The following is a 24,182-nucleotide window of genomic DNA, read 5'->3' as shown; positions in this document are numbered from 1 at the left end:
CACACACATGGTTCCAGAACAGTGGGCAGAGCATGTGGTTGGCTCTGGAGGGGATCTGGGGGAAAAGTATTGCAGCTGGATGAAGGAGAATCTCCTAAGCCCAGCTCATACTGAAGGTCCAAGGTCTAAAACAAGCTCTTATGAAAGAGGTCAGTACAATTTACAACATAGCTTTGTAAAATTTACATTCATGGTACAATTTACTGTGTATCATGCTGAGTTAGATACTTTACATACATTTTATTTTCCTATTGAATCCTTCCATTGGTCTTTCAGTAAAGCAACTGAGGGTCAGAGAGGTGAATTTCTGTTTGCTCAAGGTCACACAGCAAGAAAGCAATGATTTCTACCTAGGTCTAGTAGACTTGAAATCTGTGCTGTCTTGAGATGGACACTGGGCACAGCAATAAAGACCCTGCTTAGGGTGCCAATGTCCCCAGCCAGAATGCTGAGGTCTGAGGCCTGCTTCAGCTCTGATTTCAGTCTCCTTTTTCCTGCACCATGTGAGACAGAATGTGATGGCTAAAATACTTAGATTTCTACCACCTGCATGGAAGACTGAATTCCAGGTTGTTGACTTTGGTTGGAAATAGGCCCAGCTGTTGTGGGCCTTAAGGAACTGACCCAACCAATAGAATCATGCCTCTCTCTGCCCCATTATTTTCCAAATGAACAAAGACTTGAGAAATAATTATAAAAATGCATGCTCTCATATACTACACAATGCTAACCCACCCCTGAGTTCCTTCATTTGAGAGAAACATTTTAAAGAAATATCCACATATTCTTACTTATCCACTGAGATGCTTGGACGATGGGCCTGAGAGGACAAGACCAGGAACAGAAAACAAGATCTTGACCTTAGAATCCCCACACTGGGATCAGGCAGCAAGAATGACGTTGGGCTCTCAAGAGGAGAGGGCAGAGTCTGAAATGGGGTCTCCTCACCACTTTAAAAAAGCAAGAAAGTGAAAAAAATAACTAGACCTTGGTAGCACTTATTGAAAGGAAGACAGCCAAATTCTACCTTTAAAGAGCTGTATCCAGCAATACTCCATAAAGACAAATACAAACATGTTCCTGTGTGTATGTTCAAATAGCCATTTGTCCTCCAGCAGGGCAAACAAAATGAGTCTTTGTAGCAACATAAATGCAAGAGTGAGAGGTGTTAGTCATCACAAAGATGAACACCAGCCAACAAGCTTGATCTCAAGCTGCACCAACAGAAGCCCAACAGCTGCCAATGAGAGGTGCAAATCCTAGTGTGCAGCATTTGAATGCCTGCCTTGATGAGGAAGAGTATCAGCTCAGCTACACTACCAGATATGAAAATTCAGAATCTCCATCCAGAAGGCAAGTATTAGGAAAGGACAGTGTCTGCAAAATACCGTTCATGTGACTAGCTGAAGAAATGCGTGCCCTTTATTGAGGCTGACTTAGAGAACTTACAGGATGTCTTTTACTGGTGTCAAATTTGCCAAGAGCTGCCTTGGCGATGGGTGAACAGATCCACGCTCACTGTAGACAAAGATCCCAGACACAGGAATGTGTCTGCTCCGTGTGAGCAAGAATGTTCATAATTATGTCTGGAACTTGAATGGACTTTCCTGAATAGTCAAAGTCATCAAGGGAGGTATTCAAGAAACAGTAGAAAGGTGATGGTCTACGTAGATTCTGTTGTCCCTTAAAACCCTCATTCCTCATGACTGAAGGACCAGAAAAGACAAGCACTGAATACTCAAGAGAGGTGGGCTTCAAGCATACCATAGCTTATGCCATAAGACGTTGCCTGTGTTCCAACCTGCCCAGCTCCTGTGCCTCCCCACAGTTCCCAAGTACATGCTCTGGAAGAGGGTACGTATAAAAACGACTCACCTTTCTTCTCAAAGTCTCCTTTTTCCTCCCCTGGACGTCCCAGGCTGTCCATGGTATGGGTGGCTTGGCTTCCAAATTCATCCTCACGGGAGACATGGTTGGCCCGCCGGGGAGGGTCCTCGTCCTCCTCATAGTCACAGTCATCCAGGATGGGAGTCTCTCGGATGGGCACTCCAATGACAGAATTGTGGGCCTGCAGCCGGGAGGAACGGAAGCTCTCTCGGGCCTGGGGACCCAGCAGCACCGATGGGATGTAGTGGATCTCATGGGTGGCTTCTGTACTTGCACTCTTCTGGGGGATGCGGCGACGCTTCTGCCAGCGCCGCTGGGCATACAGTGCCACGGTGAACACCAGCAGCAGCAGCAACAGGGCGATGAGACCACCCTGGAGTAGGAAGGAAGGAAGAGAAGAAAATGAGCCAGCATTCTCTGGGCTTAAGAAGCAAATGTGATCCTCCCATCTATATGAGCTTCAGGAATCACCAGTTATGGTGATGAAGCCGGGCTGTAGTGTGATCTTGAGCAATCCCCTTGACTTCGCTGAGCCTTGCTTCCCACAGGTGTGAAAGATGACTTAGAATCCCTGCTCTTCTTCCTTTATGAGGGTTGTTTAAGGGGCAAACTAGATGAATAACAGCCGTGTCAGAGCAATCTAATTTACTAGATGTTAGGGAAAGTCAGGCTGGGGCTTCACCCAGGTGAGTGTCTGTACCTTGACTCTCCCTACCAGCTGCAAAACCCCAGGGCCATTGCTCACACCCTCTCAGTCTTGCTTTCTCAGCTCTAGAATAAATTCACCTGGAGCTCAAGACTCAGTAGCCTTTCTCACCCTCAGCTTCAGAGACACCATCACTAAACATAATTTCTGCACTTCATGTTTACTACAACTTTTGGAAATCCTAGTCTTAAATCTCATCCCCAACAATAGGGCCTGGCACATAAATAAGTATGCAATAAATAGTAATCGAATGAATTAGTGAAGTTGCCCCCTTTCCAGGCCTTCCTTAGTCCAATATTTAAAGCAAAGTGAGATTTATTTTTCTTTACTACACCCAACTCCTAAATGTTTGCACTTGCATACCATGTATTTATTTAAAGGAAGACAAATGTTTATGAACATACATTACATGATTCTTACAAGTCATGAAAGATCCTGGGTTGTGAGTTCTAACACATGTCTTTCCTCCCCTAGGGCACCTGGCGAGAGGTTCAAGTGGAAGGTTTGTTGTCATGGGGCCGCCCCACCGGGGTTATGATGATGGGTTTCTCATCATTTGTTCTGCTCTGCCTTACTCTCTATTGTGCTTTAAGTGCTGGAGATTAGGGCCACATTGTTGTGTTCTGGTTGTATAGTCCCTGGAACTGCAAAGAATCACGCTCGCTATAGGGAGTATGGGACAAGGGGGCATGAATGTCGCAAGTTTGACAAACTCAGATGCTACGCAGCCGAGAAACACCTGGATTTCTCTAAGGGTGTGTTTTGTGTTATCTAAAACCCATATTCTTTCAACTATTCCTGAGTAGTTGACCGCTTCTCTTTGTATATGATCATCCTGAAAGCAAGGATGGTTCTTGATACCTTTGGCACCCCCCAAAAAAACAACCAAGGGCAACCTTAAACACATTTTCACGGAAGAAAGAGGAAGGTGATTGCTGTTAAGCATACTTGTATAGGCTGAAAAGAACACTTCTCACTGACAAGGTGCAGCCCTCTATGACTACAATGATACTGGGAAGCTAGCATGTTTGCTGTGCAAGGCGCTCAGCTCACAACTGAAATTTGTCACCTCCCCTGAGATGGAGAACATATGTTCAGAGGGCTGAGGAGTGACCAGAGAGGGCTGGCTGCTCACACTGCAGCAATGGCTGAAGCCCTGTTTTGATTTTGACCATAAGCCACTGTAGGCTCTATTGGAAGATTTCTCTGAATGCCAGGACGTTAAATCAAACAAGGCTATTAGGTATGTGAACTTATGCACATGTATTAACCATCAAACACGTGTAAATTATATGGGTCTGAAACTCCCATATGGGGGAGGTAATACAGAAACAAATGGACATGGAGTGGTTTGCTCAGGACCAGGTAGGTGATAAAATCTGTGATACAGGAAAATTCTTATTCAAAATACCCACTGGGTTGTTGAACTAATCAAGTCTAAAAACAGACGTGACATCTTTACACACTGTGTACTAGCCAAAGACTTCACGAGAACCACCCAGATACCTCTGTCCTGGTAGGACAACCCATGCCAAGAAAGCAGAATAGACAGACAGTGACTCAGAATCAAGAAGAAATTGTATTTTGCATCCACCTACATTGATCAGACTATGGTATCAGCCCACAACCCCCTGCACCCCAACACACACACTCACAGAAGACTATTCCCACATTTTATTGGCCTCCTTTACCAGGAGCAAACTGAAGCAGGAACAATCGATCAAAGGTCAACAAATCGTGTAGCTCTGCTCAACATAACAGCCATTGCAGGCCCCGGTAGTGGGAAAAAAATGCTGCAGGGCAAAAGGGGAGCTGAGAAAGGAATAAAAGACACAGAGAAAGCTGAACACTTTGAGAGAGCAAGTAAGGAAGAGATCAAGCTCCTGAGGCTGGACATCTGAGGTCATGCTGGCCTCAGGGACAGGCTGATGCCAGATGGGACTTGGGCTGTGGTCAGTAGGGTGGTTTGAGACACACAAGGTGGGAGAGGTGGCTGTGAATGCCGGATACCAAAAAAAAAAAAAAATGACAGTCTATTGGTTAAGGCTTCGCTTTTGTGAGATTGCATGCTGTTTCATTCTGCAAAATAGGGGTTTTATCTTCTCTTTGTGGGTCTGAGATTTTCATAAGCTCTCAGGTAGGAAGCAGAGAAAGGAGGAGAGGGTTCCCACCGGGAACTCTCCTTGCTATGCGTCTCTAGGTGTGATCGGGTCTACTATGGAAAGTGAGGTTCAGATTTCCCACTGAAGATAGACAAAGGAGAGGGCGTGAAGGATCTGGTGGTCCACTGGGGCAATCGAGCATGTAGGGCAACAACAACAACAAAAATGCCTGCTTCTCTGCTGTGACTTGCCGGCACAATCTTTTAACTCCTTGCATTGCAGTAGGCTCCCTTCACACTGAGACTGAAGGCTCGTAACAAGAAAAAGTATGCTAAGGATTAGATAAGACAGTGAAGTTCTGCAAGACGGCTTAGTATTACAAAGCTAAAATCTTACTCCTTCAGTTTCCCCAATCCTCTATTTTTTATTTATTTGTTTGTCTGAAACACAAGGCGAATGAGAAAAAAAGAGGAGAAGAAAGAAAAAATCACCTACTGGTCCCTTCTCCCAATTGCCATACAGACATGGCTGAGCAAGGCCAACGCCAGGAGCCAGGAACTCCATCCTTGTCTCCCACATGAGTGTGGTAACTGAACCACTTGGGCAATCCTCTGTTGCTTTATCAGGAGCGTGTGCAGGAAGCAGTTTCATAAGCAAAACCAAGGGGCCTAGAATCTTAAGCAGTAGCATAGCTCACTGCATCAATGCCAGCCTCTCTCTAGTCCTCTATCTTAAGTCAAATCCTTTTACCTTTCCCGACACCCCCATAGTCCCGGGAATAATGTCCAGATATCCTAGGATGACACTCAACTTCTGTGTGTCGAGACTCTTCATTCTCATGTCGCAGCTCTCAACAAATCTCACCTGTCATACTCTGTCTTGCAGTCACCTGAGCTGTTAGCATTCCCCCAGAGTGGCATGCTGCCTTCTTTGCACCCCTACTTTCCTCAGCATAGAGCACCCTCCCAATCACTCCGTGTAGGAGTTTGAGTATTGTCCTCCCCAGAGCCATGGCCATCTGGAATCTCAGAGTGTGATCTTATTCAGAAAGCTTGCTGCAGATATAATTAAGCTGAGGGTAGGCCCTCTGCTTGATTGGAATTCCAACTGTAAGAGCAAAAGGTGCAGAGACACATATAAACAAGGAGGCCACATGAGGTTGGGGACAGTGACTGGAAGGATGCATCTGCAAGCCAAGCGATGCCAGAAACGTCCAGCAATCATTAGAAACTGATAGAGATGCCTGGGAGCAGATTCTAATTATAACCTTGACATTGGACTTCTGTGCTCCTACACAGATAGAGAATTCATGCTAAGTCACTCAATTTGTGGAAACTGGAAACTGATACAGCATCCTTCTTGCTTGCTCATCTCAATCAGTGTACCAACTTCATGTGGACATCCCTTCCTCAGCAAGCATCACAGGCTTCTCTTGAAGTTAGAGTGGAGACAGTCTTTCTTTCCTTATGCTCTGTTTACTCATCCATCCATTATCCAACTGCGCAATTGTTTACTGTTTGCCCAATTTAGGTTTTTATTACTATTAGAAAGGCAAAAAGATGCTCACAAGAGCCTGAACAAAGCAGGAGCTCCACCCATCTCATCTCCCACATGGGTGACAGGGACTCAAGTGCTTGACATATCATCTGTTCCCTCCCAGCATGTGCATCAGCAGGACCTGGAATCAGGAGTGGGGCCAGGACTTGAATCCATGCAATCTGAGATGGGATGTGGCTTAATCCCTAGGTCCCATGCCCCTTCCCCATTCCCAATTCTATGTTTCTAGCTGCCATTCATCTGTAGTATGTGCCAAGCCTCACATGCCTTCTGTGGCGCTGAGACAGTATTTAATAAACATTCAGAAGCCTGAAATCGCAACCATGTTTGTCATAAGACTGTGAATCCCAGAGACGCGATTTTAGCTCCGATCCCAGCAGGCATCATGATCAAGCCTTGTATGACCTCTGTTATTCTATCTATTTCCCAATGCTGGCATCTTCAGTTTCTTTGTTTACATACACAACATCAAAAAATGAAAAATTGTCAATAAAAATTAAAAAACACCCCAAGCCAACCCAGCAAGAGAGCCTTCTGAAAAGTCAGACTTCGAATACCATTCTGCCTGGCTGCATTTTAATCTATTTTTTTTAATGTTAAAATATCCAGGCACAGGGAAAAGGAGCCAGAGAAAAGAAAGAAAGGGATAAAGTGAGGAATGCTTTATTTGACAATGTGTCATTCGAAAACTGATTATTTCTGTCTCAGGCCTTTTTAATATTCCCTCACAACGGCCAAGCCGCAAGGGGATTTGGTATTCTAAGACTGGATTTATAATACTCTGTTCGGCACTGATAAGAACACGGGCCTTTAATCCTCAGAGCTGTGAACATGCATATTCTCCCAAGTAATGTCCTTCTCAGAACTTGTTTCTGGTCCCTGGCAGCCAGCCCCAGTGTGGCTGGGGACTTGTGATCTATCGTGTCTTCCCTTGGCCACGGGTCAAATGACTAGCTAGCCTTCTCTGAGAAGGCTCCTGTTGGGCCTCAGTCTTTCTAACACTCAGGTTAAACTTGAAGCGGCTGCTGGAAACCCCTTAGTGTGACGAGCATAGTGAAATTGGAGACAGCCAACTTCAACCAAGATTGCTGAACAATTTAATGTGGTGTTGGACACCAAATATGTAGCCAGCACCCTCCCAAAGCTGCTGAGAAAATATGTGAATCCTGGCAATTTGGTCTCTAAAATAGCTCCCATAATCTTTTACTTCTGTTCAATGGCTGTCATCTGTCCCAGTTTCCATTGCCTTCCCTCATAATCATTTTAATGCATGCTGAGTGATCTAGACTTTATTTCCCTTCCCCTAGTGTTCTTGGTCCTTCTTCCCCGTACAATTAAAGAACAGCTGGAAATAGATCTCCTCTGCACTAAGTTGAAAGCCCAGAAGTCTGAAGTTCAAATTCTTATCAGTTTTCCGTCCTCACAGATGAACTAGTCTCAAATGGATACTTTTGAGATATGCTTCTCAAAATGTGTGCTTTGCCTATTCGTGCAACCAACCCTACTGAGCTCCCAATATAGCACAAGTTGAAATTCACTGCTCCTACTGAATATCCTGGGATCCTGGCCAAGTCATTTCCTTTGCCTAGAATGTTCATCCATTCTTGTTATTATCCCTACATCTGCATGGCCAACTATTACTGCTAACTTCAATGCAATCTCCTTTAGAAGGTATACGGAGATCTTTCTCTTTCCAGGTATAGCCAGAAAAAAGGAATCACTTAATCTTCTTCATTACTATGCTATTTTAATCTTGATCCTTAACTAAGGAACTTTAGCATCCCCTACCTTGTATTTGAGTTATTGGTGCTCTTTATTTTGCTTCCCTACAACATAAACTGTATGCCTACAATGTAGATGAAAAATTTGAGCACAAAGAAAAACTTGCTTAAGATCATACAAGTAGGTGGCAAGTATATGGAATAATGTATCCCCATGGGGGTAGTCCCCAATAAACTTCAGGCCTATTCTCACAAAAACTGGAAATAGTCACTAGGCCTGGAGGGAGCAGTTAAAGAATGTAATGGTGACGCAGAACATATCAAAGGCATGACCATTCCTCGTGTACTGAGGTTGCAGAGGGTTTTTGTTGTCTAAGTGTGATAAAGTCATCTGTGTATCTGGAAAAGATTATATTAGACAGGATAGGGAGGCTGAAGTCAGGAAACCCATTGAGGCAGCTGTTCACAATGGGTAGGACAGCAGTTCTGAACTGGAAGCAATTTAACTCTACAGGACCATTTGCTACTAGAAAACATTTTTGGTTGTCATACCTAAAGTGGGGGAAGGGGAGTAACTATTGGTACCTAGTGGGTAGAGACCAGGGAAACTGTAAACAACCTACGTGCACCTGACAGCCACATACAACAAAGAATCATCTGCTCCCACACATCAATAGTGCAGAGACCGAAAATCTTTGGCCTCAGACATTGACGGCAACACCTGGAACTAGAGCAAGGCAAGTGAGTGGTTGCTAATAGGCAGATAGAAGACATACAAAACAGAATACCAAGACGCAGGTTTGATTAACAGGGAAGGGAGATGAATAACAATCATCATGACACTTGGGTCCAGATTTTGTCACAAGATTAGAGAGGAACCTGTCCATGTATTATTTTTCCCCCTGGGTTAATACCCTTCAAAGTTGTATAATGTCCCACTGCATGATCAAATGAAGAAATACATTAATAATCATAAATAATTAGAGGAAGGTAAATGCACAGTAGCAGACAAGGATTTGCATACATACATGTGTGCAAGTGTGTACACATAGGGGAGTGTGTGTATGTATTTGTAAGAATGTACCCTTTCCTATCTCTATGGCCCTTAGCTACCTGTATTTGTGTAAATTTTTCTTTTTGCCTCTAGGCATATAGAGGGTTACCTGTTTAAGGAGGCCATATTAAAGACAACAAAACAAGACGTCTTTTTTCAATGGACCAACTAGAGACACTGCCTTATTTCCCAAGATAATGTCCAAGGAACAAAGAAAAAAAAAGTAGCTTTCCTCTTATTCTTTTTAAATTTCTACTTTTATTTTATTTTATGATATAAGTCATAAGTCCATCGTTCTGCTATTTAAGTATATCCTGACACTGTAGGTATGGACCATGGCAAAGACAGTCCAGCATCCTATTGTCAAGATATATTTAACAGTTTCATTGGGAGTCCATCTTTGATTTGGAAGTTAATAAAGGGCTTAAGAACTTGTTATGAGTCAGACAGACATACATTTGAGTCATGGCTACACCACCCAACAGTTAAAGGTCTTTAGTAAGTCAGTTGGCTTTCCTATTTTCTCCTCTCTAAATGGGGTTGTTAGTGAAAGGGTCTGAGTGAAGAAAATGAGATTGTATTTATATAACACAGGTTGCATAATGACTTGCAAACAGTGGCTTTCTGCGAGAAAATCCACATTCCTAATATTGATGCAAGGCCTTATTCCTGAATAAGTTGGAAGCAAAGTAAAGATAAGGGCATTTTATCTGCTCAGAAAGGAATGTTCCCTACATATTTTGCAACTGCACACCTACCACAGCTTCCAATCTTTGTGACTATAACCCTGTCTCTTTACCTCTTTGGGGTGAAATTAGATGCTTCCAGTAGACATTCCTGCTTTAATATTCCAGAATATATAAGAAAGACAAAGGGAGCTTTAAAGAATTCTTGAACACATGAAAAACATATGAGTTTTCTGGCATGGCATATTGCTTCTATACCCACAGCACATACGTGGTAAACCAGGAGACCATCCTTTATCCCTTACACAATATGTCACTGTCATGATTTTGCTTTTACTGCCTCCCCTGCCTAACATGTGCCTTGTTTACCTGTTTGTCTGCAGTTCTAAGCCTCAGTCTTCGCATCATGAGCTCTCTGCAGCATCCTTCCTCAGACTGCTATAGCGCTCCACCTGTTCGTTTCCACGGTTATTCATGCTTCCATGTGCCAAAGCATTCAGCAAATCGCACAGCAGTTTGACTCCCTCCCAGCACCCTAAGCCTCTTGAAGGCTCTCTCAACCATCTCTGTGTCCCCAGAACCAGCTCGGGCCTGTTGACTGCGTTTTACACTGAGCAACAATGAAAGGAAGGTCAGTTTTATTTGTTTCTACAGGAAGCGCAAGGCGTATAGTAGATCTCCAATTACTTGTTGGAAGAAAGAATGAATGAATCCATTTCCAATGTTTCTCTGAGAGTGGGTGAATGAAATATACCTAAATCTCTCTGGCAGTCATCCATCTGTGTGTAAGAGAGAGCTGAGTGTAATTCACATGCATCATTTAGCACCAATCAGTAACTCACTCCAAATCCTCAGGTGGCCTCTCAGCTCTGCCTCAAATCCTACTCTGAAGAATGCATGAATGGAGAGGGCTGGAAAAGCAAATTTCTGAGGATTGATTTTCTTTCTACTCTCTGAATCCTTGAGATAACAGATGAATTCAAGTGACCAGGTAAGAGCTCTGCCATCATTCACTGATCCACTCATTTGCCAGGTTATGGGTATATGCCATAAACAAGAAGCTTGAGTTCATATCTGTATTCCATCACCCCCAACACAGTGATGTCAGCATCTCTTTGATGTGGTTTCAATAACTCTAACATGCAAATGATCCCATTCATCCGAAAGAGCTATAGTGAGGACTAAACAAAACACTGTCACATGACCCCCAGCAAACAAAAAATAATCAATACACACCCATCATTAGCTTAGCTGTTGCTGAAATTACTGCTATTTTAGTGGTTTTTTTTTTTTAAGATTTATTTACTTAAAAGGCACAATGGCAGAGAATGTGGGAGAAACAGCGATCCTCTGCCTGTTGGTTCACTCTCCAAACGTCCACAGCATTGAGAGCTGGGCCATACAAAAGGAAGAAATTGACGATCCATCCAGGTCTCACTCATGGATGTCAGGGATCCAAAAACATGGGCCACCACATGTTGGTTTCCTAGGTGCAATATCAGGGAGCTGGGTCAGAGGCAGAACAGCTAGGACTACATTATGGGATTTTGGCAAGATAGGTGGCAGCCTAATGTGCTGGACCACAACACAGGCCCCAAATACTGTTGTTGCTAAATTCCATCTTATACCCTTCTGCCTGAATTTATGAATATGCATATATTTCCCCCAAGAAACACTGAGTTGGTTTCAGTCAAACAGAAAAGTAAGCATATAATTACCACAGTGCACAGCTTGATAAACAGGAAACCTAGTAAGGAGTAAAGAGTTGTCACAGCTTCCAAATCCCTGAGTCCAGAGGATGTGGGGGGCAGGGAAGGAGACTTCCTTAAAATTCCAATCATAGACAAATTAAATTGCAAGAATGGAGGGTCACCCAACCAAGCAAGTATCCCCCCACCCAAAATGTGATGAAAAGCCTGACACCAAAATAAACAGCACAGGGGTCAAGGGTGCTGGCTCTGGAGCTGACAGCCATGACTTTGAGTGCCTACACTCTGACCAGCTATGCATGTGGCTTCAGGTACATCAGTGAATTTTTCTAAGTCAGCTTTTTCATCTTAAAGCAGAGAATAGTGTATTCTCTGAAGGAGGGTATTGTAAAAATTGAATGAATGAATGAATGAATGCACAAAAAGGATCAGACATACTGCTTAAAAGGGGGCGAGTACTCAATGAATGATAGTTTAAAAATTGAGACAGAAGAAAAAGCTGCTGAGAAAAGAATCCAAATACTCAAGTCGTAGTTCTTGCTTTACACATCTCTTAACTCAGAGAGTCTGCGGGAAGCCCATAGGTCCACGCACTTCTTTTTTCCTTCCAAATAAGGTGGCCATAGCAGGCAGATGGACAATGATGAGCCGGGAACGCCTACCTTCACTTCAAACATGAGGAATATGAGTCTCTCATGGGTGACCCAGGATTGCAAAGGTAATCAGTGGCAAGACATACATTTGGTTCCAGAATCCAAAGTTTGCCTGCCATATGTTTAGCCAATAGACTGTGCATTTCAGAGTGCCCAGAGGATGGTTGGAGAGCAAAGACTGAATCCTCTGTGTAGTGTGCCATTAGGTGGTAATGTGTGGCAGATTCACGGGAGATTCAGGAAGAGAATCTAATTCTGCAGCAAAAATGGAATGGAAATCTGAGATTGGAGGAACCGGTGGAAGCCTGAGAATCTGGTTAATTATTAACTCTTGCAATACAGGTTTTATCCTCAGAGGAAGATGGTGAAGTGACACAAATTAGCTTGATACCAGCTTGTTTGGAAATGGTGGAGGAAAGACCTGGTGTGGTAGCCTACCAGCTAAACTCCTCACCTTGAACATGCCAGGATTCCATTTGGCACTGATTCTAATCCTGGTGACCCTGATTCCCATCCAGCTACTTGCTTGTGGTCTGGGAAATCAGTTGAGGACAGCCCAAATCCTTAGGATGTTGCAACCATGTGGGAGACCCAGAAGTTCCTGGCTCTTGGCTTCAGATTGGCTCAGTTTCAACCATTGCAGCCATTGGGGAGCAAATCAGTGGACAGAAACTTTTCCTCTGTCTCTCCTCTTTTCTGTATAACTGACGTTGCAATAAAATAAATAAATTTTACCAAAGAAAGGAAAAAATAGTGGAGAAAGCAAAGAACGTCTTGTGAGGCAGATGGGCAGGTCTCACTAATGAAGGCTTCTTTTGCTTCTCCTCTGGAAGATGGAGTGCCACTCACTTTGTCTCCATCTCCACTCTTTGATTTAAATTAAAAAAAGAATCTTAACTTTGTCTGATGCTATAGTAAACAAGGGGGACAGTACAATGGCAGAACACACTAATCCTCCACCTGCAAGTGTCTACCATACCATTCGGGCACCAGGTCGTGTCCTGGCTCTTCCACTTCCACTTCCACTCAAGCTCTACTTATGGCCTGGGAAACCAGCAGAGGACCCCACCAGCCATGTGGGAGATCTGGAAGAAGCTCCTGGCACTTGGCTTCAAATCACCTCAGCTCTGGCCATTGTGGTCATTTCAGAATGAGTCAGCAAGTGGAAGACTCTCTCTCTCTTCTCTCTCTGTAAAATTTTCCTTTCAAATAAAAATAAATAATTCTTTAAAAAATGCACAGTAATGTTTCTTATGACTGTAATGGAATGAGGCTTCTGTAATGCAGAAACTTTCTTTATTTATTTCACCATCTTCAACACAAGTAACAGTAGTTAGTGCTCTGTCAATGCTTAGCAAACATCTTTTTTTGGATGGATGCATGGATGGATGCATGGATGGATGGATGGATGGATGGAGGATAAAGAATGAACAGACAATTTCTCCTCAAATACTTTGGTGGTTCCTTATTTAAAAGAGTTGGATCTAACTCACTTCTTTTTTTTTTTTTTTTTGGAAAGGCGGATATACAGAAAGGACGTGAGACAGAGAGGAAGATCTTCCGCCCGATGATTCACTCCCCAAGCGGCCGCAACGGCTGGAGCTGAGCCAATCCGAAGCCAGTAGCCTCTTCCGGGTCTACCACCCGGGTGCAGGGTTCCAAAGCTTTGGGCCGTCCTCCACTGCTTTCCCAGGCCACCGGCATGGAGCTGGATGGGAAATGGGGCCGCAGGGATTAGAACTGGTGCCCATATGGGATCCAGGTGTGTTCAAGGCAAGGATTTTAACCCTGGGTCTCCTGGGGCTTCTCTGATGGTTCTCACTAGGGGAGATCCTGAGGCCATCACAACACACCTTTGAGACAATTGGCAACTGTATCACTGGTGTTGGAAAATGACAGCCTCTAAAAGACTCTGACTTTGTGACTTATAATAGGCTTCGGAGAAGCTTGGTGAATAGAGGATGGAGGCTCAGAAATACCAGGAAGCCTCCAGATTTGCAGGTTTGCTCTTTGTAGCAGGTTACCCTCTGCCCACAGATGGGCGGCATTTGTGTTCTTCTCTCTGTTTTGTGAAATTTGTTGTAGCAGGTACTGATAGGTGAAAATGGCACCACAGCATATACAGTTCTAATACAAATGTGCTTCTCAGTGGTATCCTTACATGAAGAGGAAAAGATACCTACTTTCATAATAATTTGAAAGTTAGAAAAACTGAGATTCATAAAAGTAAAGTTGCTGCCCCATGGAGGTGGAACTGATGGACCAAGACTTGACGTAAATATATGTTTTTGTTTTACACAAGGAATGGCCCTATTATTTAAAATTATGTTATTTGTGTCCAGATACAGGATTGAGAATGGCAAATTAATGTAGCTTTCAATTTACTTTTGGTGGAAGGCAGTTTTGGTGGGATGCATTTGACATTCCATTACCCTTTATTTAAATTTATGCTTATTCTCTCCTGAGTATGTATATGTAAGTGAATAAACAAACAAATATTCAGTTAACCAAGCTTCAGACAAAATTTTTCTGTTGGACCTAAGAGTAGGGAGAAGTAACCAGCCACTTGTACGTGCCTCCCAGATACCCTGTAAGTTTCTCTTCCCAAGACACAAAGAAGTAACTAAAAAGCTGTGATTTTATTTGGGATTGTTTTGTTTAATTCGCTGAGTGTCTTTCAGCCCCGGTGTGGCCAAGTCTGCGCAGCTAACATCCACGTTCTTCCTTTCACCATTCTTCCGCATGTCTCCCAAGTATTTTTAAAGGAACAATTCAATATTTCCAAATACCAATTAGAACAGACAACTTCCCAGTCACCTACCACCTTATTCTTACTAATCCCTTTCACCAGCAAAGTGTTGTCTACTCTTGCCACAACAGGTTGGACATAGCAGAATGCCTGATGAAGAATATTGGAAGTCATGTTCTCTTTTCTGCTTCAGGAAATGAACGCCAATAGCGACACTGGTAACCCACACTTCCCTGGCACCACCACGAATGAACACCTCAAGACCTGCTCACTGAGACCTTGTTGTGACATCTCCAAGGTGCCACTTCTTCTCCAACTCCTCAAGAAGTATCTCTTATAACCATTTGATTTCCATCTGCAGATCCAATACCCTTTGGGCTTCCAGACTTGAACAGTACTTGTGGCAGCTCTAGTCCAGTATCTAATACAGGAACTGAACACACACCTTACAGTCTGCAGGACTCAGTGATAGTTCCTGCAAACCAGCCTCCTCAAAAGATACTCAGGAGCTCAAGCCTGGGATGGGAGGGAAATGCCTGCAAGAGCCTAGGAACCGACTGAGCTGCAGATGAATGGGATGCAATTGAACTGAATCTCATAGCTGCTGGATTAAACATCCATGTCACAGAGTCACTACCTGCCCGTGTTGAAAACGGTCTTGGTGTCACTCAAGAACAATGAGTCAAGACTCCTGGCCTCCTTAGAGCATCATGCATTTTGAATCAACCAGAATACATTAGAGGAACAGATAGGGCTTACACTGACTTACAAAAAAATTCGTAATGACCCCAGGCCTACAGGGAAGCTGGGTGTGTTCAAATCTTAGGACTGCCGTAAGAATTTCATAAGCCAGGTTACTAGAACTAGAGACATTGATCCTTTTATAGTCAAGGCCAGAAATTATTCCCTTTCTCCTCTAGTAACTTCTGAAATTCTTTTGGCTTGGGCAGAAGTTCCAATCTCTGTCCTCATCTTCACATCACCTTCTCCCTTGCATCTCTCTGCATCCTCTCCTCTTTGCATCATGGCAGCACTCACTGCATGTAGGGTCTACCTTATGATGAGCGTGATTTCATCCAAAGACCTTTAGTAACATCTACAAACACGGAATTTCCAAAGTAGGTTCTATTCTGAAGACCAGGTAGCTACAAATTGGGGCTGGGGGGGGAGCAACACTGGGAAACCCACTATGCTGAGGAAGGAAAACAAAAGGTCCATTAATTTGATGGGAGAGCCTGGGACATGACGCATGGTAGATGAGCTGAGAATATCCACCTGGGAAAGAAAAGGACTAAGTGGAGCTTAAGACTGACCTCCTTCCCCGCATCACTGCTTGGCTATACTGAGGCAGAGGAGCAAACAGATCCAGCATCATGGGAAGGCAGCAACTGGAATGGTGAGGAGAAATACCAGAAAATGGCTTTGGGCTCAACCCAAACAAATGGCATGCAAAATGAAACAATAACAACAACAACAAAAAAAAACAACCTCTGTCACAGCAAACTCAATCGCCTCTCTTTTTTTAAGATGACAATAACACAGCTTGCGTGTTTTTCTCATGATGCTCCCTAAACTTGGCTGATGATAAGAATCACCTAGGATTCAGCCCACCCAGCAGAATCTCATCTGCAGCCGACCTCAGGTGGGTTAGGCAATGTTGGTCCAGCGGGGACAACATCGACTGAACTAGAGCAGAAGGGCATTCAGAGCTCATCAGCCACACTAGGTGTTTCTGATCACTGGAAGCGTGAATGACTCTGTACCTCATCATCCCCAACTAGAAGCGATGTCAGTAGTAGGGTTGTTTGCAGAGAGATCAGAATTGTGGAAATTCTTAGTAATAGGAAGCTTCAATTATTATTACAAAGAACATTTTCACCTTCAATGATACTTATCCCATATTTGGATACATTTTTGCCTAAATATAAGCCATTTCTGACTGACTTGTTCTTTCTACCATTTACAAGTGCAATTTAGCTCCTTGGCTGAAATTTGGCTTCTGAATCCACCAAATCTGAGCTCAAATCTGCAACAACAAACTGTGCAGTCATTTGCAAGTTTCTTTGTTTTATATCTAGGATATAGAACAAACAAACCTACCCCATATTGTTATTAAAATTAAATAAAGAAGCCTATATACTCTTTTACATTAATTTAAAACTCAGACTGAAGGCCCTTTGGAAGACTGTTTTAAGTTTGAACTGCATGGCTTTTCATCCAGGCCCATGCTATTGTGTCAAAGAAAGAAGTAGAAGATGGTCCAAGTGGCAATATCCCTGCCACCCATGTGGGTGACCCAGATGGCATTCCAAGCTCCTGGCTCTGATCTGGACCAGCCCTGGACATTGCACCCATTTGGGGAATGAAACAGCAGGTGGAGAATCAATCAAAATCTATCTATCTATCTATCTATCTATCTATCTATCTATCTATCTATCTATCTATCTATCTAACTATCGACATTCTCACATATATCCTTTTCTCTCTGTCACTCTTCCTTTCAAGGAATTAAGTAATCTTAAAAAAATAAACCCTGGCGAGCACATTAGTGCAGCAGGCTAATCCTAAACCTCCAAGCCCCCGCATCCCATATGGGCATCGGTTTGTGTCCTGGCTGCTCCATTTCCCTTCCTTGCTCCCTGCCTGTAGCCTGGGAAAGCAGTTATGGATGGCCCACAGCATTGGGACCCTGTAACTTCATGGGACACCCAGAAGAAGGTCCTGGCTTCTGGCTGCTGGTCCTTGGTTCCTGGCTTTAGACTGGCTCTTTGCTTCAGATTTGCTCAGCTCTGGCAATTGCAGACATTTGGGGAGCAAACCAGTGGATAGAAGACCTTTCTCTCTGCTTCTCTTTCTGCAAATCTGATCTACCTTTCCAACAAAAATGAGCAAATCTTAAAAAAAAAAACTTTGAATTAGAAGTAAAATTTCACGGAATTGGGGGAGGAAATAGATGCAGAGTTCCTATCACAAATACAAGTAACCAAGAATTCAGGGAGAGTTTGGAAAAAAGAAGAGTCAAGGACAGTAGCAGGGTGGGTGAACAGAAAGGGGAAAATGGAAAGGAGAAGAGAGTGGAGGAAGAAATGGGAAGTGGTAGGATGGGGAATGGAAAGGTGATTCTTTTTCAAAGGCCCAGGGTGGTACACTGTGTTCTTCAGCTCATGACATACATGGGAATCTAGCCTTTTGGTAACAAGTCTATTCCTCATTCTCTGCCTAGATCCTAAACCTGTCTGCTAGCATGAAGTGTTAGAGGGAGATGAAGTGATAGCAGCTTCTTGAACAGCCATGGCCTCTGGGAAACAGCATGGAAAAAGAGCTAAGAGACCTCTGGAGAGATGAACAGACCTGTAGCAAAATCCTCAGTTAAGTAAGTTATAAAAGCTACCCAAGAGGGTCTCTTGCACAATGGCAAAGTGGCTAAATCCTCGCCTTGCAACTGCCAAGATTCCATGCAGGCACCAATTCATGTCCTGGCTGCTCTACTTCCCATCCAGCTCCCTGCTTGTGGCCTGGGAAAGCAGTAGAAGAAGGCCCAAAACCTTGGGACCCTACACCCATATGGGAGACCCAGAGGAAAACTCCTGGCTTCAGCTCATCTCATCTCTGGCCATTGCAGTCACTTGGGGAGTGAGCCAGCAGATGGAAAATCTTAGCCTCTTCTTTCTGTAAATCTGGCTTTCATTTAATTTTTAATTAATTAATTAATTTAACAAAGAGAAATAAATCGTTTAAAATAAAACAAAATAAAATAAAATAAAATAAAATAAAATAAAATAAAATAAAAGCTATCGAAGAGAGAGTTGTGAAGGTAACCACAAAAGGAAGTGTCTTACTAAGCCTCCAGGAGCCTCATTTTACTCATCTACTTAATGGGCATCATGATGGTGCTGAATTAACATATTATTTTGAGGATTAAATGACAACATTCATTTCCACACTCTGAGTAGTACTGGGGGAAAGTGCTTCTCCCCCATCCATGCCTTGGGTTTTGATTGCAATCAAGTTTTCTAGCACCCACTTTAGTTCCATCTCTTTAATCCATGCATTGAAATAAAGGGGAATTGCATTGAAAACTGGTGGTTGTGCAGCACCAAGCCTCCACTACCCTCCTCACTGTTGGGTGCAGCTGCCTGTAAGAACAATCTGCCACTCTGCTTGGCCAGCCTTTCATGTTCATGGGAGACAGGGTCCCACGTGATAGCATGTCCAGCACCCAGCATGCTTCCTCGGGTGGGGAAGAGTCTCTTTTTGCCACACCCTCCAAACTAAACTTTCACAATAATAAAGGCATGACCTTCATCTCCATCCACTTCACTATCCTTCACAATCTTCTAATTTATTCTGAATTCAGTTAAAGAAAAGATTGGGCTTCCACCAATACCCTGCCTGTTACCTGAATGAGTAGTGTTGCAGGGTGCGAGCGAGATCGCACCAGACATGTCTAAGGCTTATTAAGGAGTCTATTAACCAAGCTTGGTGATAATAGATCACAATAGCAAATCATAAGTCCATACAGCAATCCAACCAATCATAATCCCCAAAGGAACAAATGGTCATTATCCCTAAATCCATTCATTAAGCTGAAGACCTATGTCCCAGCTTCCCCAACAATGTAAGTTATCCTAAGAGATATGCAATGAATAACCTGGACACACTTACAAAGCTGCAGACATTCACCTGTCCCTGGCTTCTCTGCCCACATTCCACTACTGCTAGGCTTCACCCCTCATGGAACTCCTGACAACACACAAACCAGAAACAACATTATTATAACCATAACTCCATCTAAAAGCAGTATGCAGGGACCATGCTCAGGGGATTACCTGTCCTGGGTCAGCCAAGAGTCGAGCTGCCAGAGTAATGGAAGCACCTGGCTTCCATTCTCATTCTCATTCCTTTCCAATCTCAGAAAGAGAGTGAGAGCCCCTGCTTCCTGTGCCTTTTAAAGGGGCTTGTGAGGGGAGTGGTTACATGACAATGCAATACCCTCCCCTCTCAGTTGATAGTTGAGTCACAGGTGGGCAGGAGCGAATACTTAAATGTTGTGGGCTAAGGAGTTGATTAGTGCTCCTTGGGGTGGCAGGATCAGGAACTGGGCTTGTAGCTAAAAATGCCTAGACTAATTGGACTTGTCTACATCCAATATCCTGGATAAATTAGGACATGGGGGAAGTGGTTGAGGATGGAATTATCATTCCATTGCTGTTAGGCCCCACCTTCAGGACAGAGGGTAGGGGACACAGCCAGATTTCACAGCCAGATTTCATTTGCCCACTGTCAATGGGTGCTGGCCTTCACTGGCTGCACCCTGTAACAGTTAGGATGCTTTTAGTAAATTGCTGTGGCATTTGTGTTATAGTCAGCAGGAACCCTATTGTCTCCCTTTCTTTTATAGGAAACATTTTTTTTTTCTTCCTTCATATTCTTTGAGAGCTTATCTATTTTCACCTCTTTAATCCATACAGGTCTGAAATTTCACTACATTGCATCTAGGTGTGGATTTTGTTTTGTTTTCATTTTGCTGCTCATTCAGCACGCTTGCAATTCAATGGACCCTTTCATTCCAGTGCCACTTTCTACAGTGATGGGATGAAACCTGGCAGTGTTTTCGTCCTCCAACACCTTGTACCTGGTTACCAGAGCTCCTCCTCTTGTGGCAACAAAAAATGTTGAGGGGTGAGACAGGCTGTGAAGCGAGTGTTATTCAAGTCTCCATGGGGTTCCTTGGACCCAGGGCAAGGTGTCCTCAAAGGCTATCACCAAAGAACTACAGACAGAAAACAGGAAGGGCTGCTAATTGGAAGAAGGCCCTGATTCTAGTTCTAGTTCAGAGCATTTGGTCCATGCATGCTTAAAAGCAGGATTATCATGGAAAATTACTGGACCTAAATCAGTGTTAGAATCAGAAGTAGCCAGGAACTGGGGACTTAATCCTCTTAATGAGATTTGGGCAAATCAGTGAATGTCCCCTAGCCTGCTTTCCTCATTAGACAAGTGGCAACAATTTACCTTCCTCACTCCCCGGGTGACTGAGAGAATCAAATGACAAAATGCACATAAATAAGCTTAGCAACTTGAGTAACAGGTATGTAAGAACCTATGTGTCCACGCAAGCATAATTAAAATGCACTCTCAAAATTATCACAGCATTCCAGGGAAGACTAAAACCTAAGAAGCAAATTTCTGCTTATCTTTCATGATCCCATTGAAAATATCCTATTTATTTGACTGTGTTCCTAAAACAACTGGCTTGATTTTTTTGTTAACAAAAGAGCAGGATATATTTAAGCAAGGAAATTGCACTCAGGTTGAATGGAATTCACTGTGAGTAATGAGTATGAGGATTGACCACTGAAAACAGCAGTTTCATGTTTTCTATCCTATTTTCACTCTGGATTATTGATGCTAATTGAGTGTAACGCTGGTGGTAATGGCCTAACTCCTCACATTTCTGTCTTTTTCTGTATCTCTTCTTATCTGTTAAAATATATATGTAGGTTAATTCAAGCAAATTCAACGCATGCTTGAAAGGACTTCTCTGGCATAAAATGCTGCTTATAACTTAACTTATAAACCCCATAAGAGCCTATTAGGACATGTGACGCCTGCTAAAAATATCCGTGGATCATATTTCTCTGAAACAGGAAGATGTCTGCAGGACGTTTTATCCAAAGGATGGGTAGCAGGTTGCACACACACAAGAGCAGGAGTTAAGAGCTGTGTAACTGGACAACAGGCAAGAGTGCAAAGCCAACCCCTCCTCTCCTCCAAAGACCAGGAAACACAGCTCCCAATAGAGGAGCTTTGAGCAGGGCCAGATTGTGTTTGGGCTGCAGGTTTAGACTAATAACTCAGCAGAGAAAACCCAGATGTGATTGTCATTCAGACTACCTCGCTGCGACGTCCCCTCTCCATTCTTCTGCAAGCCCCTCCATAGCCAGCTAAGCCCTTTCGGACCTGTCATGTGTCTTACACTGTGCTGAACAGATGCAAGACGGCGGCAGGAGAGAAACCCAGCAGAAGCAGACATGATCATTGTTACAAACTATAATCCCACACTCTGAGTGTCAGAAATCCACAGGTACTTACAGTTCTTAAGGTTTGCCAACATTGTTAAAATTATTATTGCTTTCACACATTTTCCTTTGAGAAATGTTTAATTAGCAACTGAGTTCCTGAACACAACCATTAAAAGAAGAAGCTATTTTGGCTAAAAAAGTCAAATTGGAGTTTGAAATTTCAGAACCCTGTGGAGCAAAACTAGGGAAAAAAACACTTGTACTTTGCAAAGAGGGCTGTCAAGGTTGAAAGAAGATCAGCATTCTTTCTAGCTCAGCCATGATTTTGTGACAGAGTCAGGACTAGAACCCAGTTCTTTAGAAGCCAAATCAGGGCTGGTTTTCATAATGAGATGGAAAGGGGCTTAAACAGGACTCACGTCTAAGTTATATCAGGTGTTTCATGTGAGCAACTAGCATTTGCTGTGTTACTGTGTATTACAAAAAAGAAAGACTGATACTGAACTTCAATTTCTAAGTCTTTATTACATGTCATTCATTGACATTGACTAATGAAATTTGTGATCTAAATAAATCAATCCTCACTGAAAATCTGGGATACCACTGCTGTTGATACACCCATTTTGCAAATAGGAAGCCAAAGAGGTTTAGCAATTTGCTGCAGGACATAAAATCGATCTGCAGCATTACCTATTATTAGAATCCAGACCTGTAAAAATGTAAAAAACCTGACAGGTTTTTTTTTCTACCCTCCATAAAAATCTTTTCACATCTCAAATGTACTCTTTAATTCCAAGTAAATACTACAAAGTAAAATGCTATCACAACAAGGCAATGGCATCTCCACATCACTTAGTTTTCAATTAATTATAATTAGTTTTGCTCATTTGAGTAGTTCCATATTCCCTGGTTAAAACCAGGGTAGGGAATGTAAACATTTAAGGGTAATCGAAAAAACTCAGTGATCAAGGAATATAATAAATGATAGAATATTTCCCTTTATACCTCAGTGTCCTCACTTGGAAAACAAATACAGTATTAGAGAATAAAATGAAGACAGCGTTATTCACAGGGGTGCATTGACATAAGGTAATAATATGCAAAGTCTTACAATATCTAGTACCTTGAAAGTGCTACATAAATGTAAGCACTTATTAGACAAAGTAACAAGGTTAGGAAAGCTAGTGCAGAGATGCAAGACATAGAGATAACTGATATTTTCGTTCCTAACATGAGATCAAGCCAACTGCTGACTTCAGACTATAAAATACAAAACAGCACTGGAACCAAGGAGGGAGTAATACTATTCGCTGCCTTCATCTGCCAGCAACTTCCTTACTCACTTTGAATGTAACATCTGACTTATTCCTTAAAATAAGCTTGTGAGGTAGGTTCTATGACTAGTCTTTATAGATAAAGACATTTAGCCCGATTGTTAGGAAAAGTGCTGGATACTAAAGGCCAAACTGTACCTTTATGTTACCCTGGGTGCCTCTGCACATAGGGATTATCTCCGCGGGGTCAAGAGCCTATCGGGGACAGAAGGAGTCTGAGAGGACAGGTTGTTAACTATGGCCTCCTTCTTCCAACTTACAGCTAGCTGGTCGACTCAGTTAAGGATTCTAGTGAGGCTGGGGCAGGAGGTTGTCACTGGCTGTAGCTATGGGAAAGTAAGCATTGATGGTCCCATACTGACAAGTGTCATCAGATCAGGCACTCCAGTGGCCACCTGCTTCCCTTGAAGGAGAAGAGGTGTTACAATGATACCCAAACACACAAAAGAAGAGCAGAGACATACCATGGAGGACCTAGACTTGCCAGACCATGGCAGTAGTCCTCCTGGTCCCTAGGTGTTCCCATTGGTCTCTTGGTCTAATCATGCATGTCTACAGAAGTAGGGGAAGAGGCTGGCCTCCCTCTCAAGACACAACAGGATACCAGGGTTTTAAATGGCAAACACAGATTTCAAACCCAAGTCAGCTTGAATATGAGAAGCTGGTAAGGAGCATTGCTCAATTCCTTCCCCTCTTCAAAGCCTCAGTTTCTCATCTATAAAAAATGGTAACACATTGAATGGCCTCTGAGAGTCATCTCATTATTGAAAGTCTTGCTGGTTTATGAACTGATGAATACAAGGCCAACATTTCAAATTGCAGCCCTGTCCTTCTCACTTGAGGCCTTGAATGAATATTTTTGGTGCTGAAAAACTTATTCATTCTTGGTGAAGGGAAAGTTTGTACATGATTTTGGGGTGACTTGCAATGGGTACTCATTTGTGTGATTTAAGTGCATGATCTTTCTGATTCTCACTTTCATCATCAGAGAAGCAAAGA

General features: G+C 43.0%; 1 protein-coding gene across 1 annotated transcript in view; it reads right to left on the bottom strand.

Annotated features, from left to right (window-relative positions):
* ASTN2 (astrotactin 2) overlaps positions 1 to 24,182 on the bottom strand; it is a 936,573-nt gene that overhangs the window by 722,737 nt on the left and 189,654 nt on the right. Inside the window, exon 3 of the mRNA XM_040963108.1 lies at positions 1,876 to 2,260. Within this exon, the coding sequence (XP_040819042.1) occupies positions 1,876 to 2,260 (385 nt within the window). The remainder of the gene's footprint in view (positions 1 to 1,875; positions 2,261 to 24,182) is intronic.

The sequence above is a fragment of the Ochotona curzoniae genome, unplaced genomic scaffold, assembly GCF_017591425.1.
Source record: "Ochotona curzoniae isolate NIBS_2020 unplaced genomic scaffold, NIBS_Ocur_1.0 scaffold_3208, whole genome shotgun sequence".
In the NCBI taxonomy this organism is placed as follows: Eukaryota; Metazoa; Chordata; class Mammalia; order Lagomorpha; family Ochotonidae; genus Ochotona; species Ochotona curzoniae.
Note: the sequence above shows the minus strand (reverse complement) of the source record. Positions and strands in the feature narration are given on the sequence as shown.